At 54.6% G+C, this 13,012-nt stretch overlaps 5 protein-coding genes across 5 annotated transcripts; 4 read left to right on the top strand and 1 right to left on the bottom strand.

Moving 5' to 3' along the window:
- Positions 1–1,369: 1,369 nt before the first annotated feature.
- On the bottom strand, positions 1,370–2,665 carry PHYSODRAFT_304054 (hypothetical protein; the record flags this gene model as incomplete). The annotated part of the gene is made up of 1 exon (XM_009534446.1): positions 1,370–2,665. The coding sequence occupies one exon, from the start codon at positions 2,663–2,665 to the stop codon at positions 1,370–1,372; it is 1,296 nt and encodes a 431-aa protein (XP_009532741.1).
- A 324-nt stretch (positions 2,666–2,989) lies between these two features.
- Positions 2,990–6,250, top strand: PHYSODRAFT_304053 (hypothetical protein; the record flags this gene model as incomplete). The annotated part of the gene is made up of 4 exons (XM_009534445.1): positions 2,990–3,128; positions 3,717–4,278; positions 4,337–4,452; positions 4,821–6,250. 4 exons carry the CDS (start codon positions 2,990–2,992, stop codon positions 6,248–6,250), a joined length of 2,247 nt encoding a protein of 748 aa, XP_009532740.1.
- A 1,491-nt stretch (positions 6,251–7,741) lies between these two features.
- Positions 7,742–8,734, top strand: PHYSODRAFT_379860 (hypothetical protein; the record flags this gene model as incomplete). Its single annotated transcript, XM_009534444.1, has 3 exons — positions 7,742–8,026; positions 8,120–8,500; positions 8,573–8,734. Coding segments are annotated over 3 exons (828 nt in total), but the record flags the coding sequence as incomplete, so codon positions are not given.
- Positions 8,735–9,220: 486 nt separating this feature from the next.
- On the top strand, positions 9,221–9,808 carry PHYSODRAFT_515530 (hypothetical protein; the record flags this gene model as incomplete). The annotated part of the gene is made up of 2 exons (XM_009534443.1): positions 9,221–9,265; positions 9,341–9,808. The coding sequence occupies 2 exons, from the start codon at positions 9,221–9,223 to the stop codon at positions 9,806–9,808; spliced, it is 513 nt and encodes a 170-aa protein (XP_009532738.1).
- A 1,086-nt stretch (positions 9,809–10,894) lies between these two features.
- PHYSODRAFT_249022 (hypothetical protein) lies at positions 10,895–12,097 on the top strand (the record flags this gene model as incomplete). Its single annotated transcript, XM_009534442.1, has 5 exons — positions 10,895–11,000; positions 11,023–11,222; positions 11,246–11,280; positions 11,442–11,635; positions 11,682–12,097. Coding segments are annotated over 5 exons (951 nt in total), but the record flags the coding sequence as incomplete, so codon positions are not given.
- Between the last annotated feature and the right edge of the window lie 915 nt (positions 12,098–13,012).

Here is a 13,012-nt window from a genome sequence, read left to right as displayed (position 1 = left end):
GGTTGTGCTGGACCCACCACGTTCACCTTCATCTTTGGTTGCCAAGGCAGGCTTGTCGTCGTGAGCTGCGCTGTTGTTTTTTTTGTTGGTGGGCGAGTCGTGGCCGAGTTTTGATCCGTCCTGATTTTCGTTAGTAGGGTCGGCTGGCACGGGCGCAGAGCTTGCGCCCGCTGAATCCGTCGACTGGACAGGAGTTGCGCAAGGTGTCGGCGCTGGAATTGCTGGAACACGAGTCGCCACCGGGGCCTCAGTCGCACTAGGAGCAGCAGTGGTCGGAACGGGGGTGACAGTTGGAGTGCTCGTCGCCGGAGTTGGAGTGACGAACGCGTCGTCGTTGGAGACACCGGGTTGCGTGGGCTTGTGGTTGATGTTTCCAGCCTCCGCGAGTGAGCCCACAGCGGCCGCAATGACGGCGAGGTGCGCGATGGTCTTGATGAGGTTCATTTTAGGACAGAGAGGACGTAGACTTGGTACGTGGACTGGACGTTGACAGGAAGAGCTACTTGCCGCAGTGGTGGTGACTGCGGAGCAAAAGTGAAAATGAGATCGAATGGGGCACTCACTCGCCACGACCGCGATGAGGCACTTGGTGTACGCTACGAATTGGAAGTTACCTCCTATGAGAGTACAATAGCGCTCTATAATTTCTAGGGGCATAGGGTCATAGCGACACCTCAGGTGCTTATTACGTTCGTCAAGACTACAGTACAGTCAATCGAATGTTGACCAGAAGTTCGACTAGGGTCACAGCCGTCTTGTTGCAAGCGTCATTACAACGGTATAAGATCGCCATCTGTTGCACTTCAAGTACAGTGCATTTTTGGTGAAAGGACAATCAAAAGGTACTGTATCCGGGAATGGAGCATTTTCACTGGTAACTACTGGCTGGTCATCAGTCGATGCAACAGCGATTGCCGCCATCAAGCAGGAGAGAAGGTACTTGGCAGGTGCCGGACGTGTTAGTTAGTGAGCTTGGCCGAAACAGTCGATCGTTCGACAAGACTAGGGATCCTAGCCTAGGATACATCACATATAATGGAGCATTCAGGACTCTTATGTTTCCGCAGCGACAACTGCGGCGATTATTTCTCACTGCCCTCTATCGATCGATACGCCATTGCGTTTACTTTTCCCACCTCAAATGCCCGTTGGTTTGTAACAGAGTTTGGGGCGAAGGCGACCGTCAAGGACCGCCATTACATCGCTGAAGTACTGTCGGCTCTGAAGAAGTGGCTCTAGATATGTTATGTCGCCATTGGACTGCACGCGGGTTGAAGCCGCTTCTGCGGGGTTTGTGACTAAAACACTTTTCAATTCAAAAATTATAGTAGTACTATATGCAACGACGGCGCAGTTCAGCAGAAGTACTTCATACTATCGCCACGCCGCAAAATGGCTCCACCTCCTTTCCAACGAGAAGTGTGTTTAGTGCGAAGTGCACGACGGGACTGGGTGGCCGATTGCTGCGTAGTCGAGTCCGCGTACGAGTCAGCCGACGAGGTGCCGGACGAAGTAGCTGACGCCGTCTTGGCCGAGACTCCAGTTTGCCTGCCTTGGTAGCACTGGTGGTCGCCGGGGTCGAGGTTGTTGTCGGAGCAGCGGTCTTAGTAGCACCAGGGCTGGTGGAATCCGCGGAGAGAGTCTCAGTGGTCGCTGAGACCGAGCCGGCTAACACACCGTGCTTGTAGTCCGGGGTAGTCCAGGATGAAGTCGCACCTGTCGAACTTTGGTCACCAGAGCACGGGATTTCTGCAGCGTCACCGCCTTGACCCGATACGTTCGCACCAATCGAGCCTGACACGGAGGTCCCAACCGACGCTCCCCACTGCCGTTGCTTCTTGCCACTGGTCTTAATAGAGGTCTGCGCCGACTGCCCCTGAGTGCCGGTCGAACCATGGCCTTGGCCGCTTGAAGATTTCGTCAACTGGCCCCCCGTGCCGGTGGAGCTCTGGTCTTCGGAACACGGAGTCTCTACTGAGTTACCACCTTTTCCGGAAATGCTGACACCAATAGAGGCCGACACAGAACTCCGCGAAGTGTGGCCCTGCTGAGTAGACGACTTAGTCGACTGACCCAAGGTTCCAGACGACTGGCCCTGCTGGCCCTGCGCCGTGATGTCCACACCAACGGAGCCCGACACCGTCGTCTGGGCCGACTGCCCCTGCTGCTGCTTGTCACCCTTGGAGCTGGAGGTGGTCTCGGTCGACTGGTCCCACGTGCCCGTGGAGCTCTGGTTGCCCGAGCACGGCGTCTCCGCCGATTCGCCGCCGTGGGTAGTGCTGGTTGGTCCCCATTGCGACTGCTGCCCTGCAGCTGTCACACTCCCAGTCCAATTGTTGTTGTCGGTGTCAGAGTCTCCACTTGCACACGGGGTGTCGGCCGATACACCACTCTGGTGAATGTTGGAGCTTTGGGTTGCAGATCCCGTAGTTGAGGTGGCCGGTGTGGTTGTCGTCGTCGTGGTCGCAGTGCTCTGCTGGGTGGCCGAGTCACCGCTCTGTTGGGTCGTCGAGGTGTACGTGTCGTCGCTCGAGAGCGACGAGGTCGTAGTCGAGGACGAAACACCCCCACCCCCTCCAAGCTTCCGCGCGACCGAGGCGTCCGCGAGGGAGCCCACCGTCAATGACGCAACGGCCAGGAATGCGATGATCTTGCTGATCTTCATTCTCCGACGACGAGGATGGAGTGTGAATGTACGGTAGCACGTTCAGGTGCTGGGGGGAGGCACGATGCTTGTCGGCGAAGCAAGGTAAATTGGGGAATGACCTTTTGGTATTCATGCGAAGGAAGCTCGATGCCCCCACGAAGGGCCAGGCCTACTACGACACTCTCTCGATGTGCCATGCACAGGCACCTTTGGGTCGTCGGGCCACAAGATGCAGTTTGCATCGATCGACAGTAGAAACCGAACGCGCGGTGAAGAGTATCCAAGTTTGCCCACTGACACGCATGGCCAGATGCCACGCGCGACTAACAACGAGTACAGTACATGTCCTGCACGAGAACACTGGAGACGAGACCTCAAACCCGAGATAATGGTCGAGAAGCCTGCGTCGCCAGCGGTCTCGGCACTTCAGACCAAGTCGACTATCAGCTGGCGGTGCGCAAGTATGCAGGTGGGAAATCGGGTAAGCCGAACTCACCAATCGACTTACTGTCTCCCATCCGAGGACTACACCAGTCTCCGCTAGTTGCGCGGCCATACTCCTTTACACGGCGCACTCGGAATTTGAGTCAGACTTCAGCGACCTCGACATCACTAATTTCCGACGGGGATGCCCCCCCTGTATCAGCATTGTTGGGGCGCCCCCAATGCATCGTTTGAGACTTGTTCACCCAGTGTTACAAGTAACCTTTAGATGCTGGCCCATCGTCGAAAAGCTTCTAACCAGAGCAAGTTGCCAGTCAGTGCCTCGAGCAAACAGCAGTAACACAAACAGCGCCCCGCGGCTGTGGCCTCACATTGGATTTTCCTCTCGCCCGCTGCCTTTACGGTGACTTTCGTAGCGCCATAATAGCCCCAGCTCACAAAGCTGCCTCATTTCAACTGATGAGAAGCTCACGAGCCCTGGCTGCCTCAGCATACTGTAGCCTCGATCGTTATCAATACATGAAGGGACACTCCCTCGAACCGCTCTTCCCAAAAAGCACAAACCGCATGCATGCATTCCAAACAACGTCGCCCAAAATCATTTAGCGCACGACATACCGAAAAGACTTTAGTTCTAGCTCGATCTTACCGCAACAAAGGGCAATAACTGTGCAGCATCTACTCAAGCCCTCTACGTTGAAGACGCGCCTTCGTGCACCGAAATGGTCGGCGTTGTTGCATTGTACTGTTACGCTGGTCGACGATGTGCCCGACAGATCCGAGCGCGTGGATACTTTCGTACAAGTGCAGCGTGGCGCACCATGGGCAGGCCTCTACGACTGCGCAGGTCTCGCGCATGTAGAGTTCGCGCGAAGACCTGGCCGCGCTCTGACGCAAGGGATCCAGTCGGAATACCCAGGCACAGCAGCCTGCTTGTACCCGACACGACAGCGAGAGCGAAAGATTCGGTCTAGAAGACAATGGTCCTTTACGCCCGAAACACACCGAGACGATGCTTCCGGCAGCTCCATGTTGGCCGAGCAGCGCCAGCAGGACGTGAGCGGGGCGGATGGCCAGCTGCAAGCCGAGCCTCCTGCCGACCAACACACATGTGAGCTGTATGACACAGCTGCCATGCTATTAAATAATGGTGCCTCACCCAGCCGTGTCGTTCGCGCAGCATGTTTGTGCGTGAAGTGTCCACTTCCCGCGCTGCCTCTAGCTCGCTACAATGCGTACATGAAGACTGCAGCAGCTAGCAGCTAGTGCTGTGGCATTTAACTTCCGCCGCACCCGTCAGATGGCAGCCTCCGAGCACATCTCTGAAAAGGATGTTCACCACGGACTCGACCCGCCTCTTGGTGTAGCTCGCGCTAGAGCTGGAGCTTAGAGCTGTACACCTGCAACGGATTCGCCGTAAGGATGGATAAAACTTGGAGGCACTGGAACAGGCTGCTCCTAGACCCATGAACTTGCGCTGAGCGAGTCAACTCGACTCATTCTCGATTTTGCTTAGCCTTCCACAAGCAAAGCAAAACAAACACCCGCCTGAGCTTGATTCGCCCCATCAACTCGCCCCATTCAGCAGTACTCGACGCTCGCAGAATGAACCTCAGCAAGATCTTCGCGCACCTCGCTCTGCTGTCGCTGGCCATGGGGGCTTTCGCGGACGCCACCACCAACTCGGTAGTTCGACAGAACAGCGCGCTGCGCAATCTCAAGACGGCAGGAACGGGCACGGGCGTGTCCACTTCAACGTCATCGGGCGACTCGTACACCAGCGCGACGGACTCGACCGCGAGCACCACGGCTGATTCGGCCACCCAGCAAAGCTCGACGACTGCGACCACTCCGTCGACCGACACAACGACCACTTCGTCGGACACGACGACTGCTTCTTCTTCGCCGTCGACTTCAACTACCTCGGCGGACACCACGACGCAGGGAGCGGACACGACTACGCAAGGGACGACAACTAGCACCGGCATCACCAACGGCACGGGCACCTGGGGAGGAACCAGCACTGGGGCTGACACTGCAACCACCAGCGGCACCAACACGTGGGGAACGAGCACCGGAACGGATACTGCCACTACTGGCGGCACCGACACGTGGGGTGCTAGCACGGACACCACCACCGACTCGGCCGAGACGCCGTGTGCTAGCGGAGACTCGGATACGACGGGTACACAAGGAGTCTCTGGTGCTGGCACCACCTCGACCGACACCACTACGTCTCAGCAGACGACGGGGACTTCGGGCTGGGGAACCAGCACTGGCGCCGACACTGCCACGACTGGGACGTCCGGATGGGGTACTGCTACCGGCACGGCCTCCACGGGCGCTTGGGGGGCTTCAACAGATACTACCTCGGGCACCGACACCACCTCGCAGCAGACGACAGGGACGTCAGGCTATGGAACCAGCACTGGGACGGCCACGACCGGCTGGGGAACTGGCACCGATACGACTTCTGCCGAGACGCATTGCTCGGGCGACCAGAGCTCGACGGGGACCTGGGGAGCCTCGACCGACACAACTACTAGCACAGGCACGACCACCCAGCAAACCTCGGGGGGTGCAACCTCGACCGGCACGACGCATCAGACCAGCGGCGCGGATACGTCGAACACCGACAGCACCACCACCGGCACTTGGGGTACCACCGGGACCGAGCAGGCTGGTACGGTGACCGCTGCTAGCGAGACGTCCGACTCGTGGGGCTCCACTGGTACATGGGGCGCTGCAACGGACACGGCGAATGCACCGTGCTCGGGTTCGTCGGACACCACGTCGGGAACGTCGACGAACACCTGGATTGAGATCACCAACAGTCCTAGCACCGGAAGCTCCACCACCGCCAGCACCGAAACCGCATCGGGCAAGACTGGTGTCGACTCCACCTCGGCCGCGACGACGTCGACTGCTACTACGACTGCCTCGGAGACGACGACCTCGACCACCTCAGCCGCTGAAACAACGACTGCCCCTGCTGCCACCACTGCCGCTTCGACGTCTTCGGCCACCACGTCGGGCAAGACTGGCGTCCCCGCGACGTCGACGACGTCCTCGGGCACCTCGTCAGCGGACACGTACACGGGTGACTCGACCACGCAGCAATCGGCGACGCAATCCCGCCGCCGCTCTCTCCGCCACTAAGCGGTCCTCTCGAAGGTACGACGATCTTGGTGTGCACGCAACGGCCGCCATCCGCTCTAGCTCACCGTTCGATGTAATGCGTAAGTGTATACACACAGGAAGCACTAGTCTTAGCAGCAGACTGATCCTGGCCATGAACCCAGTGTGAATAAATTCACGTCTTCGAATCCGTTTCAGAAACAACAGTGTCGACACTCGCGTATTTGTCTGCAATTTTTCATACTTTTCATAGATTTCTCGTATTCTCTGGATTTTATTGCTATTATTCTTACATCAAAAACCTGTTAAAGATGGTTTTGATAGACAGTGATTTTTATTTGTTGCGATACCTGTTATAATAGATAGCCGGCTATATTTTCAAATTATGCTGCTATGTTGACCCATCCGTTTGAGATTAAGTCAAAGTACCTATTCTATTGAATACCCTCTAATCAAGTATATAAACCTGTGACTTCTAATTTATCTGCCACTCAAGCGACATCCATCGGATTTGTTTTCGCTCGGTCAACATGATGGCAGGACGGAGGCTGGCCCAGTTCATTTGCAAATTCATCGAGTCAAATTCGTTTTATTGATTTTGCTTTAGAATCGGTTGTACTTCGTGCTAATAGTGGTGGTGCATTGTCGGGCATCTCCTGCGCCTGCTTCGCAGCCGCAGAATCTGCCCGTGGATCGTGTGGATTGCGTAAATATAGGTGCAAGCGCTTACAAAACAACATGGTTTGATATTTTGGCGCATGTCTTACCAACATGACTACCGAGGCCGCATTAGGGGTCTGCTAGCGATCACCTACGAGTTTAAGTCAAGAATCGAATCAATGTACCCTCATCGTTATTGGAACGCTAGAAGATTGCGTCGACGTAGAGGCAACTTGAGCCGAATAAGTGACCCTAAATGAGACCGCGTCAAACAAAAAGTTGCTTACGAACCTAAGTACGAATCGCGATTTAACCGAATTTATCGAAAGAGGCGTGTCTTGTGTTTCTTTTAAGCTATCGAACACTCCAAAGTATTGGCTTGTATGCGAACCAGGTCTCGGAAAAAAGAATTGCGGAATTGCGATAACTGTATTCACTATATTATAATATAGATTATTGTAGGATAAGGAAGCTTTCTCCCAACTTGGCATTCCTTGCGCTTCTCTGTCATTGCATCTATCCAATCAGGACAAGTTCTTCAATGAATCTAGCCAATCACGATCGATTCGTGTGTATCCCAACATTTTCCCAATTATTTTGGGAATTTACAGTCTTGCTAGAATAATGTCCAATACAAAAGTTTAGTGTAATTGTTGCATTACTCATATTTGACCGCAAATTCGCAATACAAATCATGATTGTATCGTTGGTGGCTGTGACTCGTCTGCTTTCTCTCCTCTCCCATTTGAAAAGATGCAGCGGGTGCCGAGAGGGCTTGACATCCCGCAAGGGACAGCAGGGCAGGAGGAAGCGGCGATGAAGTGCTTCAGCGAATTCTTAGCTCTTGCTAACATGAATGAGGAGTCAATTGCTAGTATTGCGAAGTCGCTGTCTATTCCTGATGCTCTACCAAATCAAAACTTTTACTCTTTGCTAACCGCCTTCTCCATTTTCTTGCAAACTAAGCCAAGTGCTCGAGGAGGCCGTCTTGCTAAGGCTACTGCTGTGGGCTATATGTCCCAAGTTGTGAACCTGCTCCGAGAGCGGTACCCTCTGTACTTGTCAGACAGCAAGCGAATTGCGAAAATACGCGACAAAATGGGTTCAACTATTGAGGAGCGAAATTTGCTAGCTGGCGTGCAGACTGGTGAAGCTCCAGGCTGCACGCTCAGCGACTTGCGTGTTCTGGTGCAGGAAACTGCGATTAAGGGGGTTGGCTCAGGTTATAAGAGTTTGCATGACGCTGCTGTACTAACGTTAATGTGGCACACGTTTGGTCGAGCGATCGATACCTGTTTTGCTAGGAAGAGCCAGCTATCTATGGCGGCATCGGGGGAGCTCTTTCTGCATCTAGCTCGAATCAAGACTTCGGTGGTTCAAGGCATCTCAATTTACAAGGCCACGACTCACTGGGAGCAGTGTATACTGCACGGCCTCGGAATGCTGTTCGTCGGAGCGTCGGAGCCTTCCAGCTATGTGTTCCCGCTAGTGCCGCACGCGGCGGCATCGGATTTGCCAGGGGAGAAGACCTACAGCCAAGACGAAGCTATACTCTACTGGGAGAACCTTGAAGAGAAAGCTGAACCAAGGAACGAGCCACCAACAAAGCGCGTGAGAGGAAGGCCCAACGTGTCCAAGTATATTAACGACGTCACCACCATGGTCTGCGAGCGCCAAGCCCAGGCCTCTGCCCCGCTGCCCCCGACGCTCACCGCAGGGCTGAGCAGCCACTCCTTGCGCCGCGGCTCCGCAGCGTATGCAAACGCCTCACCGCAGCTTGCGGTCCAGTGGATCTCGACCCGGGGAGCTTGGCTGCTGGACTCGCTCACGAAGGCGTTCGCGTACGTGGGTACCACGACATGCGAGGACCAGAGTGTCGGTAAAGTCTTCGCTGGATACCGAGACCCGCACCTGCCATGCGTCACGCCCACGATTGCCACCTTGAGCGAGCTTCTTCCTGCGCTCGAGTACGCCCAGCTGTTAACCCTGCGCGGCCAGCTCTTCAAGAACGTCAGCGGCTTCACGGACACCACGCTCAACGTTGACGCCTTAGTCCTGGATGCGGCGTTCGCGTCCCTGCTCATCCATCTTGACGACGTCGCGACAGCAGTCCAGCAGGAGCAGGCTGCCACAGGCTTCACATCGCATTACCTGTACCGCTTCCACGAAGCTCTGGACGCAACCAACGTAGCGCTGGGAGCTCGGCTCTCGCTGGACACGTGCATTGGTTGGGGTCGGCAGCTTCGCACGGCTTGGCAAACGGAGAACTTCGGACAGCTGGGTGAACGCAGCAATGGAAACACCACCATACTTGCCGCAGCCGTCACCCAGATGCTATCGTCCATCGCAGCAATGCAGCGCACACTTCAGAAGCTCGTCGCGGTCCACGAGAGCAAGTCCACCAGCGCTGACGGTCCTGCTCCTTGTCGCTGTGCTGGCCAGGCCCCGCAGGCGAGCACTGACATCGTCGTTGAAGCGCACTCTCTTGCTGGCTGCTTCTACAACTGGTACACACTGGAGCTGTGGCACACGGCAACCCAAAAGAAACAACAATTTGTTCGCGCTGACCTCAAGGCAGGCGTCAACATCATGATCATAGCAGCAGGGCGAGAGGTAGACGTACCAACGGCGCCACTAGACCGGGACGGCGTTGTGTATCGGCTGTGGAAGCTGCGTGTCTGGACGCTAGCGGAAGACTTGGACAAGAAGGTCAACGCTGCGCTTGGGAGTATCGACGGTAAAGGCCGATCCAAAACCGCGGGGTCGCTACGGAAGCGCTGGAGAAAGCTGCGCGTTGACCACCGCTCTGCGTACGACGCGCTCTGCTCAGCATTTATCACCCGCAAAGCGAACGGTGGCATCGTCGACCGCTGCACACCAGCTAGTCACCAATGGAAGCAAAACGACTTGGAGTCGTAGGATCACGCAGCTTGTATTAACGCTTAATACATTCCTATTCATACAACGAATTCAAGACGCAAATGCACCCGTCATCGCCATCCCACAACTTAAGCAGAGCGCATGGATTCCCGTCAGTCCCGATACAAAGTCATACACAATAGAAAAACGCTCACATACCGTCAGCGAGCGCGCACGACCTCGTGCTTGGCCGACAGCTACCAAAACCGTCAGCATAACACCCGCCCTACCGGGTTTTGTAGCTGCTTTCGACGGGTCCTTGCGTGGGGCGCGTGGGGCGCGCCTGGGGGCACTCGGGTCTGGGGTGGTCGGCGGGGGAGGCGTGCGGCACGCTCAGAGCGCGCTGTCGTGTTGGCGATGCGGGGCGGAAAGTGTGAAGGCGGAGAAGGCTGCGCAGCCGGCCAAAAATAATACCTTAAGGTTTTTTCTTGGCTTTGGAGCCGATAAACCAGTCCATACTTTGTTGAAGTCATTTGGAATCTCACTTATGATTGGCTCTCCTCATTGGGAGCGGCGTTTGGGACCTGGTCGATTAATGGCCCACCCACACTTTAAAAAAATAATAAATTGAGGCAATTATGGCAATACAATTTGGTCCAAGTGGACTTGGTCCGGTTAACAAGTCCCGGTTCACTATCCGGTCCGGTTCATGTTGGCTACTTGGGTTGACCGCCGAGAGGCAACATTGCTAAACTATGGTGAGTGGCTCCTAACGCCCAGCCGTGATTTGGCCAGCTATCGCTTTGAGCACGAACCATAATTTCACTTTCAAAGCACCATGGCTTCTAACAGGGACCTCTGCACTTTCTTCTTCGAGCATTAAGGCCAAGCGCTTCATCGTTGCAAGCTCGATGGAGCAGACCGAAAGCAGCTGCCCGGTACGGGCTACTCCAACGTCGTCTGGCACCGGGCGAGCCGGCACGACGACTTTCTCGACCAGTACGACGCCCGTCACCGCGGTGCCGATCGCCCCCTCCAAGCATTCGGCTTTGTGTCCGAAGAAACATCCCGCTGCTACCAGTGGTTGCGGTGGGTTGTTGAACGGAGCTTCCCTTTGTGTGAGGTCGACGACGAGAGGACGCGAGTATGTCCGAGTGGCGCCCCATCAACTCCAAGGCTCTCAAGGCGGACATGTTTACGGTGGCGGGGAAGCTGGGCATCGTGATCAGCGACGAGATGGGCATCCTGTTCGGTTTGCTGTTCGACGGCTGGAGCCACGGAACCATGCACTTCGTCGGGTCTACGCTCTCTACGTGGTGGTCTCGACGTGGTGGGCGGTCGACTCCAGCGCACGCTGCTGGCGCTGTCGCCGATGGACGACGGAAGTCAGGACGCCGATGCACACATCGAGCTGTTCCGAAACGTGTTGGCCGTTTACAACAAGACGGTGGACATGATCCAGTTCATTGTTGCGGTCAACTGCAACACCAATCGCAGTATTACTACGAAGCTCGGCGTCTCATTGGTCGGTTGTGCGTCGCACCGATTTAACCTGGCGATTAAAAAATTATTAACGGAACACGAGTCGCTGTTACAAAAGGTTAACAGCCTAATGTCTCAGCTACGCTAGCCAAACAACGCCTCCGACCTCCGCAAGCTCACTCTCCTCCGCGCCAAGAAACGCAACACGAAGCGCTGGTCGTCGATCGTCGACCTTCGAGATGCTAGAGCGCTACATGGACCTGCGATCGCACATCCGACTCGTGGAGGCCGTGGAAGACGACTTTCATACCAGTGGCGAGCACAAGCAGCTGGGGACGTGTTTCGTCATCTGCGTAAGCTCGACAGTGTGTGCAAGCGACTGCAGTGTGAGTCGACGAGTGCGAGGTACGCCTTCATTTTGACTCGGTTGTGGCTGACTACCCAATTGTAGGTGAATACCTAAAACCCACGTCAAAAATTGTGCACTCCCCCGCATTTGGGCACGGGCTCGCAAAATTTGCTGCTGGTGAAAGCCTATCAACGTCGGAGGCTACGGCGCTGAATCGGCTGGAGCGCTCACAAGCTGAGATGCCACGACGCGCGGCTGAAGACGAGCGCGCGGGTCGGGAGCAAGACTACGCTGCGGAGATCATCCGGCAGGGCGGCGGGACCAAGCGGCGCAAAGGAGAGCGTGTGGCGTACGTCGCCCTGGCGGCGATGGTGCCACCGACATCCAACTCGTGCGAGCGCCTGTTTTTGGAGTGCAAGTGGGTGCTGACACCGCAGCGCGGCAGTTTGCTCCCGGCGAACTTCGAGATGCTCGTATTCCGGCGCGCTAACAAGACAATGTGGGACGTCACTACTCTGGTAAGTTGCCGTAGGCGCTTGACTTCAGCCACTGACAGTTAACGCTTGTAATGGAGGAATTGTCAATAATTGCGTCGTACTTATTATTGTTGCCAGTGATATTGTCGTGCTTATTATGCTAACGAAGCGGAAGCAATGCCGTATGTTACTGTATTTTCCGAGGTCTGATGCGAACCCGACTTGGAGCCATTCCTCGAATGTTGAAAGCTTAGTAGGTCGCCTCACATAGTTTCCGTCGACTACGGGAGGAATATTGTATCTATCCAGGGTGCACTTCAACTTGAGTATTCTTAGCTTCCGGCTAAGTTTCGATGCACCAATCTATCAATTACGTGTACCAGCTGTGTCGGCTGAAGTTTATCAGGAATGGTTTCGAGCGTTGAGCTACCACAAATCTGCGTGCTTTTGCTCTCTCTCTCTCTCTCTCTCTCTCTCTCTCTCTCTCTCTCTCTCTCTCTCTCTCTCTCTATCTATCTATCTATCTATCTATCTATCTATCTATCTATCTATCTATCTATCTATCGCTCTCTCTGTGTGGGGCTATCTATCTATCTATGTATCTATCTATCTATCTATCTATCTATCTATCTATCTATCTATCTATCTATCTATCTATCTATCTATCTATCTATCTATCTATCTATCTATCTATCTATCTATCTATCTATCTATCTATCTATCTATCTATCTATCTATCTATCTATCTATCTATCTATCTATCTATCTATCTATCTATCTATCTATCTATCTATCTATCTATCTATCTATCTATCTATCTCTCTCTCTCTCTCTCTATCTATCTATCTATCTATCTATCTATCTATCTATCTATCTATCTATCTATCTATCTATCTATCTATCTATCTATCTATCTATCTATCTATCTATCTATCTATCTATCTATCTATCTATCTA

The sequence above is a fragment of the Phytophthora sojae genome, assembly GCF_000149755.1.
Source record: "Phytophthora sojae unplaced genomic scaffold PHYSOscaffold_7, whole genome shotgun sequence".
Classification (NCBI taxonomy): domain Eukaryota; phylum Oomycota; class Peronosporomycetes; order Peronosporales; family Peronosporaceae; genus Phytophthora; species Phytophthora sojae.
This window is presented reverse-complemented; position numbering and strand designations above follow the sequence as displayed.